At 35.1% G+C, this 10,819-nt stretch overlaps 1 protein-coding gene across 2 annotated transcripts; it reads right to left on the bottom strand.

The window, feature by feature from the left end:
- Positions 1-495: 495 nt before the first annotated feature.
- Positions 496-9,270, bottom strand: LOC145629308 (uncharacterized). 2 transcript variants are annotated; one of them, XM_081681874.1, is made up of 14 exons: positions 9,065-9,270; positions 6,807-6,920; positions 6,076-6,186; positions 5,936-5,998; positions 5,671-5,784; positions 5,390-5,539; positions 4,882-4,959; positions 4,590-4,811; positions 4,329-4,415; positions 3,533-3,652; positions 1,729-1,821; positions 1,467-1,582; positions 1,152-1,376; positions 496-762 (listed from the first exon to the last, which is right to left on the bottom strand). In XM_081681874.1, the coding sequence occupies exons 1-12, from the start codon at positions 9,212-9,214 to the stop codon at positions 1,520-1,522; spliced, it is 1,365 nt and encodes a 454-aa protein (XP_081538000.1). In that variant the 5' UTR covers positions 9,215-9,270; the 3' UTR covers positions 496-762; positions 1,152-1,376; positions 1,467-1,519. The 2 variants fall into 2 exon arrangements, with proteins under 2 accessions (XP_081538000.1, XP_081538001.1); XM_081681875.1 differs by lacking the exon at positions 496-762 and having other exon boundaries at positions 886-1,376.
- Between the last annotated feature and the right edge of the window lie 1,549 nt (positions 9,271-10,819).

Here is a 10,819-nt window from a genome sequence, read left to right as displayed (position 1 = left end):
AGATATATTAATAATATTATTTACTCATATATGATGCAATTTCTACCATTAACCTTCTTTTCTATATATATTTTTTTTCTTAAGGATCACTACACTGAAGTTTAATAGTTTAAATGTCCTTAAGATTCCATATATCATTTCATGTTCGTAACTGTGTACAATGTACAAGACTACAAACTACTAAAATAATTTATACATGTAACTAAATCAAACACATACCTAAGGTGTAAAGAAAAGTCAATATAATTTTTAGACATTATTTTTTTGCTATTTTCTCCATGCCTTTGTATGATTATCAAATCCCCTAAACCTTTAGACAGTCTATTTATAACTTGGATTATTATGAGATTTTTTAATTTAATTTTTCCTTCCCTTTTATCGATCCCGGAATCTCCTGCAAATCGGGAGAAAAGCTCTAACCACTTGAGCTATCCCTTTCTCCCTCTTACTTTTTCTAATATTCAATACAATTAACAATCATTTTCTATTACCTTCTACTGTTATCCTCAAATCCCTTCTATAAAATCTAAACAAAATTTGTACAAAAAACTGTTTTTTCATGATAATTCTAGACAGTAATAATGTTCAGGCTTCAAAGCCTCGAAAAATATATGATCAGTGTTTAATGAGAATCAAGTCAAAAGAAGCTGGTTTTTGATTCGTTGAAGATCAACTGTTTACATCAAAGTTGTTCAGACATTTAGGCATGACTGCATCATTTCTTTGGCCCCTGAACAAAGCAAAGACTTGATTTAAGGTTTCCTGCAGCAAAAGAGAACCAAACAATGATAACTTCCATATTAGAACTCAAGCACATATATATGAAGCGGAAGAGCAAAGCGTTTTGCATCATGAACACAATGATAATTAGCATAACAACCCACATAATCACAACATATGAATTTCATTATTTAATTTCATTTCAAAATCCAGGGATATTTTACAAAGGTTTGTTGTGAGCAGATGGAAATCATGCAAGAGAACTCAAACAAGTTACTAGAGTTTCCACGGTAACAAGTTATGGACCGTATGGTAGGTCTAGGAGATGCATTTGCCTCCTAATTAAACGGATGATATAAAGATAAGAAAAGAACTCTTTCTTCCTGAATGAGCAAAATATATAAAAATTATGAACTGATAAATATACTAACTTAAGATAGAAGCAGTCAGTCTTGAGGCAGCATCAGCCTTTCTTCCTTAACCAAGGCAAGGGAAGCTGTAAGAGCCTTTCAGAAATCACACATCATTTGCTTCAAACAATTAACAAAATTAGGTTGTTGCCTTTTCCCATTCTCACTGCAAGAGTAGTTCTTCCTTGTACTATATTGCACTTGTATCAGTTGTATGAAGATCCATGCACTTAAATGTTGACAAAACTGTCCATGATACACGGGTGTCAATATTATTCAATATAAATCCTTTAGCTAGTGCTACAGATTTAAAAGTGCCACCAGGATTCTCTTTACCTCGGCTAAAAGAATAATACTTCTGGAAGAAAAATGCTACTGGCTTCTCTGCTCTAACTCATGGATTTAAGAACCTCTCCCAAAACCAATCCCCACTGAGTCCAGTGAGTACCACCCTGCATCAAATTCAGGCATCCCAATACAATTTAACATGACTTCAAACACCCCATATAAATAGAGAACTCCATAATTTTGTTCACTGTTACAATAAGAAAAACAAGCGATGTGAGATAGATCCAAAAGTTGGATTATAAGTAAAGACCTGACAGAATACGGCAAACGGCTCCCTCAGTGGTCCATCACATGACAGCTCACTGGTACTACCATCAATGAAGGTTCCATCAGCAAAGATCACCTGAATCACCATAGACCTTATAATCAATTCATTTCTGAAGCAAGATATTCCATTTTATTTTATTTTATTTATATATTTTTTTAAAAAAAATTGTGGCAATTAGCAAGCATTTCAGGTTAATCAGATGAGAATAAGAGATAGTTCAAACACAAAATCAAATGAGCGCCTAGTCGGTTCTTGATCTTGTAGGAAAGAACATGCATAATTCAATAACTTGAGACAATAATTCATTTGACTCTCACCCTCATTTTCATGTTACGGGAGATGAGGAAGCCTTGGAGAGTCAGAGCTCAGAGAGGGACAGTCACATTTTAAAATGGTAAAATTGAATGTATTTCCTAGACACTAACTACAATAATACCCTATATGGCAGATTTCAGGGTCAGGAAATAACTGCACTTCTTGTAGGTGTAGATGCACACAACATTGCCAGTAGATAAACTAGTCAGAAGCTCAGAACAAAAGGTCCTTTTTAGGGGAAAAAAAAAAATTAACAAAAATTTGTGAAGGTGAAACAAGTAAGAGGATATTTCCAAATTCCAAAAGTAAAAGTAAAACTTTATCTAGTTCCTACAGATTGTGGTAGCAAGAACGCTAAAAGATGTAATACAACACACAAGTGAGCCACAATAACTACATCATCAAAAAAATGACAGATACCCTCCCTATGAGATGCTGAAAGTCTATTCGTAAATCATAATAGCTGAACCTCCTTGCCTAGCATCGTCTCACCATTTTTTTGCCAGGTGAAAAAATGCAGGAGTGTAACGATGTTAAGAATCAACTTAGTAGCTGACAGAAATAAGGAATGGCATATGGAGATTAATGGAAAAAGATGAAGCGTAAACTACCAATATCTAGAAAATACAACAATAATAGAAGATATTTTCAACTCTTTCAAGCAATGGAGAGGCCTTTTCTCAACAAAAGTGTAAAACAATCAACAGAAAACTCTCCTTAATACTCCAAATGCTTTCCTCTCTCTAATATTCTTTTCATATAAAGTTTTTACCCTGATTTAATAACGATCTTATTCCTTAATAAAAACCGTATGATTATGCTACAAGCCTACTACCTAAAGTGCCCCTCCTCTTAGATTGATTCTTAGCAACACACTATGCCACGTTGAAACATACAAAGCAATATAAACTTATTCTAATGAATGTAACAAGCAGACATAAAATTCAAAACAATCATCTTGATTAAAGACCAAGCTTGAGCTCATGTTAGTCTGAATTGAGGAAGGAAAGCATAGAAATGTTCAATACATATTCTGCATTAACCTGCTATGAGATATGCAATATATAAAAGTTGTACCAAACCATTAGAATTTGATCATCTCGTTATAAAACCCCATAAAACACCCCAACGGTCTCCAGAGAAAGACAGAGAGAGAGAATTCAATGATTCACTAAGAACTAGAAAATCTCTCTCTCTGTGTGTGTGTGTGTGAGCATTCACTGATTCACTAAGAACAAGAAAATCAGACTTTTAATATATAAAACAATTCAATCAAATCTAGCACTTGCGAAACGGCTTTTTATCCAAACAAATTACGCATCATACAAATATGATTAAAACTTAGCTTCGTAATATTATTAGTTGGATTGGTCCCAGGAATTTTTCAGAAAGCCATCATGAAATGGCTTTTTGTCCAAACAAATTACGCACCACGCACAATGTAATAATAAAAGGGTATAGTTAACCACACCTCTGACGCATATCCAGCAGTTGCTCCAGGCACTGGTTTTGTAAACGAGCTAACAGGAGAGCTTCTCTGCACCGCCTCACAAAAAGCAATAAGGCGTTCTCGATTCCCTAGCTCGACAGCCTGAATTAATATGACTAATATAATCAGATTTCGTCCTTTTACTTCAAAAAAAAGTGTGAAATAATATCAACTATTATCTCAGAAAAATAAGTGTTTTGTAGCTGCTCTAGCCTCTATGGTGCAAAATTAATGAGATGTACACAGAGAAACGCTACCTTGAGATTTCTTTTTCGTAAAAGATAACTACCCAGTACCCACAGAAATACCTTCACAGAAAAGACACTCGATTGGCTTCAAGTAAGTCACAAATAGTTGAACTAGCTAGCTAATTATGTAGGCAACAAAAAATACCATCTCACAAGGACACTAAGGCAAAAGTCTAGAACTGGAGCAGCAGAGCCTAGTAGGCAACTGTCATTATGATGCCAATAATGATCCAGACTACAACATAATAAAGAAGAAATTTTGTCCAGCATAACACAGGTGACACATCACAGTAACGTCAACTTATATACACCAATGTTGGTATAGTCTAATAGATTTTCCAATTAGATTCATCATCTTGTCAAAGAAATGCCACATATATATTGCTACATACAACATAATAAAGAAGTAAATTTACCAGCACAACATGATTTAAACATCACAGATTCACAGTAAAGATAATTTATTACAAAATGTATAAACAGCATCCATTATCCAGCTAATAATATTACGAAGTTAAGTTTTATTCGACCTGCACTGTGTCATTCCTTGGAACTCGGGGACGTGGCTGAACTTTGAACCCTTTCAAAGACATAACCTCAGCAATTAATAATGAACCCTGTTCAAAAAATATAATTACAGAATTGTTCCAGGGATGTAGTAACTGAAATAACTAAGAAGATAATTATCAGACTTCTAATCAATCAATCAATCAAAGCCTTAATCCCAAAAGTGGGGCCGACTTCTAAGTTTAAAAAAAAAAAAAAAAAAAAAAAAAACTAGCATATTATACCTTGATGGCTTCCCCAACCATCTGAGGTGCAAGGTACAATCCCTGATAGAAAGTCCGCATGATATCACCAGGAGTTGAGCCACAATCAATTCCAAGTCCTGGAGCAGACAAGCGAGCCGCTGCTGCTTTCACCCACTTTTCTTTCCCAGCAACATAACCTCCACATGGTGCAATAGTCCCTCCTGGATTTTTTATCAAACTTCCAGCAATTAAATCTGCACCCTATCAATAACTAATAAGTTCTTGTTCCTTCTCCAGTGCACTAATATTACAAATACAGTTAGAAACATACCACCATTGGGGGTTCAATTGCATTCACAAATTCACCATAGCAGTTATCCACCATGACCAAACAGTTTGGATTCTGCACCTGCATGTTTTATCAACTTTAGCAGATGGAATTTTTGAATAAACTTCTTTGCAGAGAGATTTATTAAGTACAAACTATAAACACAAGATATAAGATAATAAAATACTCATCTAAGATCAGTTAACAGAAGAAATGTTCAGAAAATTTAGAGAGAGAAGATTTAGGAAAATCTTCATAAACAAACAATCAAAGACACGGTACTTGAAAAAGTCATCTTTATTTTAAAATTAGGCCAACTTTAGAGCATCAAGGTTACAATTACTGGAGTATAAAGTAAGATTATTGAAATTTTTACAGCACGATAACTACGATCTTTTATCATTTTACAATTACTTGTAGTACAACTTTTAATAAAACTAACCGAAGATAAAAAAAAAAAAAAAATAATAAAAAAATAAAAGTAGTTTAATAATTACTGCCTCAGAAATACCTTTATCATTTTTATTGCTTTCCCTATCTCATTGACACTTAAACTGCAACGCCATGAATAACCGCATGATCTTTGTATGAGTGCACACCTTGTTTGAGGAGTGACAGCACTTGTCAAGCCATCCCAGTCAAGTCCACCATCCTCAGCAAGCTGAAATAGCATCTAAGCCATAAGTGTTCTGCAGCTTGTCACCTGAATGCTTTCATTGCCCATTTTTGAGAGGAGAAAATATGATAAAACTAAAATAAAGTAAAGAGCAAAGAAATGCAAGGAAAGATTACTGCAAGTTCTCGATATTTGATTCCAAAATCTTTTAGAGATCCAATCCCATCACAGTCACGCTTTCCAATGACTTCCTCCAAAGTGTCGTATGGAGCACCAGCAACTGCCAGAAGCTGGAAAACTAATAAGTCTACAAGACACACTTCTAGAAAAGAAATAGTTAAAACATTAGAGAAAACAAAAAAAAGATCTCAATAATCTAGTGCAAGTAGAGCAGTTAGGTAGCAAATGTCCAAGTAGAAGTAAACCAGAAAAATAACTAACCTCGTCACCTGGCCTCAACATAGCAAACAAAGCACAAGTAATAGCATGGGTGCCTGAAAAAAACTGAAGAATGAACAATGAGACATAGCAATGGGAACAAAAGGCAAAGAATGCAGAGAGAAAATGGGGAAACAAAATACATGTGAACGGACAATAGCAGACTCAGCACCAAATATATCGGCAAATGCTTGGTCTAAACCCTCACGGCCTCCAGCTTCATCATGGCCATAACCAGTGCATCCAGCAAAAAACTACACAAAGTGGATCAGAGATCTCTGTTGAGAAATCTTGAGATCATTGATACGTATTATCTAATAAGAGCAAGAAAACTGCATCTTTAACACTGCAAAATTAAATGGCTGGGCAACAAAGGAGGCACATAGTTGGACTAATGGAAAAAATCAACACTTGTCAATAACTTCATAGCAATATAACATAAATTCTTCCTGACAACATCAGATGTCATTACTGCCTCAGTTACCCAAGAAAGAAAAAAAAAATGAAATATTTTTGCTTGGTAGCCTTGTAGCTGTAGACATAAAAGTTTATCCAGTAGTTAAAATGAATAATTTTAAATGTCTACCTCTGAACTAATCCTAAATTTGGAACAATAGTCGAAGTTCATACTTCACCTTTGTCTTTTTGACAAGATAGTAAGATCTGTACAATTATATTGACTGATAACAATTCAGGTGCTATCAGACAGATGCAAAGATCCAAGTGCATGCCCAATAAGGAAGACGTACTTTGCCAACATGCTCTCTAGAGGACTCTAGACAATACATACCTAACAAGCTCAATATCCTCCATCTAACAAAGAAGCCTTTAAACATTATCCTATACAGTATATAGAGTTCCCAGATCCACTAACATGAGATCCAACTCGAGCATTCTGAAAGGCTTTTAGAACACGGGAAGTATTGTGTGCTACCAAATTGTCGATGTCCCTGAACTCTGAGTGTAATGAAGCCACTGCATAATCAACCTGGATTATTGACATCAAAAGAGGATAAAACGTCATTCTTACTAGTCACAAAAGAAAAAAAAAATTAAGGATTTGCATAAGCCTTTACATAGGGTTGTAACTGAGCTGAGCCCAGTATCCATCGAGACAGACAGGGCTGGAATCACAGCTTCTGCCTTGTCCATGGACATTACATTTAGGCAAGCTCAAGCACATGCCCAAGCTTTTAACCGAGCTTATAATCTGTTCAAGCTCGGCTTGTTGGTAAGGTTCTAGTGTTTGTGAACTACTTGTTTATTAATCATGCTGAATTCATAAACATGTTTCCATTAATACACGAACATTTCTCATAAAAAGGTTTTCAGATGGAAAATAAAGATTTGCGCATTCAACATATGAAAATCTCAATATATAGACAAATAATTTAAGTTAAAATCATAGAATAATGTTCAATGATTAGTTATAATCAAGGCAACAAGTGAAGTTTTACATAAACAAAGGGTTATATAATGATTATAAATGAACTTGTTCATGACCACAGATAAATTAGTTTCAAAAACTTAATTAAACGAGTTATTCATGAACTAATTTGAAAGAGTGTAACTTTGTTTGTGTTCAAGCTCATTAATTGAACAAGCTCTTAAACTTATTCAAACTCAGCTCATTTATTTAATAATGAGCATTCATGAACTTTTTATAACTTAAATTACAGCAAGAATTGAGATACAAATACAAATATTATTCAGTTATTTATAAACACTAAAGCAGAAGATAGAAACAGTTAAACCACACGACTTAGGATAACAACCCACTTTATGCTTCAGATATAATGGTCAGCTAGTTTTATTAAAACCTTTGTCATGGATAACTTTTAAAGCTTTAATAAAAATTACCACACCTTTGTCATGGTTTTAATAAACCTTTGTCAGCAAATTAAGCCCTGATGAAAAACTTTGTCATGGTTATTAAAACCTTTGTCGTTAATAATAGTAGGTGTATGTCATGGAAAGGTTTTAAAAGTTTTAATGAGGTTTATTAAACTTAGTCATGGTTTTATTAACACACTTCAATAAATCTTCACTATAAAGTTACCACACCTTTGTCATGGATAATTCTTAAAATTAGGGAAATGATAACTAGTAACAAAATTATAAAATTAACAAACTCAAAAAATAAAACTAGAACAAATGCCAACATTTAGATCCAAAGGCTAGAGTGTTATGGTAAAAAAAAGAGACAAATCCCCTACGGGGTATTCGGTCACATAATTTGGAATGAGGTATGGATTTAGAATCGATAGACCTATATCTAAAACCCACAGGGTATAGAGTTTCAAAACCCAAGAGGGGAGGTGAGTATGGCTTATACCTCAGGTATCAATCAAAAGACAAATGTTCATTCTCGAACAAAACCAAACACATGGTATTAAGAATCACGTTTCAAACCCATACCATCCTAGTTTGATTCCCAATTCCAAACCCATACTGTTATGCGAACTAAACACCCCCTAAAGTTGTAGCTAAATCCTTCCTAGGGCCATACAATTGAACATTTTATTGAAACAAAGTCCAAGCAAGGCAAAGTCCCAAGTTTAGTCTTTCGAATTCCTACCTTGTATAAAAGAGTGGGTACAATATATGTCTGTATACCAAACTTCCCAAAAACATCCCCCATTTTCCTTAACTCTTCCAAATGTCCCAGTTATTAGCGGACATACATTCTCAACTTCTCAAGTCATAACCGTTATAAACTCGACATCCCTCCCACATAGAAATGCCAAGTTAAATCCGACATGATACTAAATTCCTGATTTCAAGACTGCAAATAAAACCATTGAAAAATGCTAAACACCAATTTGGGGTACTTGGTTACTTGAGTCAATCCATTCATTCCATTGAAATCACATAAACTCATACATTCAGCAAAGTTTAATTTCTTCACCATATTATACAATAACAAAATGCAACAATAATAAATTATTTCCTTACTTGAAGCTTCATCAATAGTACAAAAACTACACATATAGTACCAAAATTTGTTTAATTCATCCAAAACCCAAAAAAATTATTGCATTTTCTGGCAAACTAGATAAATTTGAACCCTATGAAAAAAAATTGCATGAGTTCATCAGAAAAAAAAAAAAGGTGGGGTATTGTGAGACATACCTCGGGAACAAATGGACTGTTCAGATGATTACGAGGAGTAACAGGAGAGGAGAGAGAAAATTCTGAAGAATTTGAGGTTATGGCTTTGGTGGGTTTGCAGAATTTCAGGGGATAAGAAAATGGTGCACCTGACAAACCCAACATCATCATCTCTCAAGTCTCAACAAAGGATTTTGCTGTTGTTGTAATGTTGTAAAGGCCAAAGAGGGAGGAGTGAGTTAAACATTTTACGATAATGTATCTCTCCAATCCTCTCTTGTTAAACAAGTATTTTTTTTTTTTTTTTTTTTTAGGAAAGTTAAACTAGTAATGTTGCTACTTGCTAGTAAAGTTACTTACCCCATTTACTTTACTTTATTTTTATTAAAATTGAAATTAGTTTTACTGAACTGCGAAATTATTTTTACCGAACTTAAAACCAAACTAAAAGTTTTTTTGCTGAACTTAAATTATTTTTACAAAACTAAATTTTTTTTGCTGAACTGAAATTATTTTTGCTAAACTTAATTTTTTTTTTTTTATTTTTTTTTTTACTGATTTTCTATTATATTTCTTCTTTATAATTACTGAATTTTACTTAATTGAACTTCTTTTTACTGAACTGAAATTATTTTTTACTAATTTTCTATTATATTTTTTCTTTATAATTACTAAATTTTACTGAAATTATTTTTACTGAACTGAATTTTATTTTTAGTGAATTGAAATTATTTTTACTTAAAATGATTTTTTTTAAGGTGAAGTAAACATGCCTTACTTTGTATAATTTTTTTTTAGGAAACTTACTCTTTACTTTGTACTAAGTGAATTTTTAGTTGTAAGAAATTGATGAAAGAGAAAAATGTGGAGGTTAAATGTGATATTTTTTTGGGAAATTCTCTTTGGTAGACCTCTAATAATAAACATTCTCAGTGGTCAAATGCAAAAAAAGTTATTATCCTTGGTGAACCATGTTTTAAAAAGTTTAATCAATGGTAACATTAAGCAAGGTAATTAGGCATTTCTTAACCATGGTTAACCATTCTAAGTAAAAAAAAGCTGTGATGCCTAAAATACCCCCATTTTAAAATTAATTAAAAAAATAAAAAATATAACACCACCCTGCCACCACCTTCCCCACCATTCGCCACCATTCCCTCTCCCCCTCCCCTTCCTACACCCCCACTGACGCCGGCACCGGCGCCCAGCTCTACCTTCGCTGGTGCGCCGGCCTCCCCTGGTGACGCCCCGCCTCCCCCGGTGACGCCCCGCCTCCCCCGCCCCCACCTCCTCTCTCTCTCCCCCCTTTTCGACCCTTCCTGTTTTCCCCACCCAATGCCCACCGCCGATCACTCTAACCACCACAAAACCGGCGCCCTTCCCCGATGACCCCCCCTCCCTTGCCCGCCGGCCAAAAACCCTTAAAAACCCCAAAACACCAGAAAATACCCAAAAAACCAAACCCAGGAAATGGGTTTCGGTTTTCTGGTGGTTTTGGGTAGATTTCAAGGGTTTGTGGTGGTTTTGTCGGGGAGGGGGTTCGTCGGGGAGGGGTGTTGGTTTTCGTGGTGGTTTTGGGTGCGATAAGGGCCCACGAACGGTGGTGGGGGAACTGGGAAAGAGAGGAGGTGGGGCAGGTGGTGATTGATGGGGGAAATGGGAAAGGGAGGAGGAACGGGGCCGAGGTGGGGCGTCGCCGGCCGAAGGTGGTAGAGGTCAGGCGTCGCCGACCGGAGGTCGGAAGGCAAGCCGGCTGGGGGTTAGCCGCCGGCAGTG

The sequence above is a fragment of the Chenopodium album genome, chromosome 4 (genome assembly GCF_948465745.1).
Source record: "Chenopodium album chromosome 4, dcCheAlbu1.1, whole genome shotgun sequence".
Taxonomy (NCBI): domain Eukaryota; kingdom Viridiplantae; phylum Streptophyta; class Magnoliopsida; order Caryophyllales; family Amaranthaceae; genus Chenopodium; species Chenopodium album.
The sequence above is the reverse complement of the archived record's forward strand: the minus strand, read 5'-3'. Positions and strand labels throughout refer to the sequence as shown.

Bases quoted from the DNA above. Each gene is read 5' to 3' on its own strand.
- LOC145629308 (XM_081681874.1), bottom strand. From the start codon at position 9,214: ATGATGATGTTGGGTTTGTCAGGTGCACCATTTTCTTATCCCCTGAAA. The intron at 5,785-5,935 runs GTTAGTTATTTT...TTAGTTTTCCAG, and splicing joins TGTTGAGGCCAGGTGACGAG to CTTCTGGCAGTTGCTGGTGC. The intron at 4,960-5,389 runs GTATTTCTGAGG...TAAAACATGCAG, and splicing joins AAGCAATAAAAATGATAAAG to GTGCAGAATCCAAACTGTTT.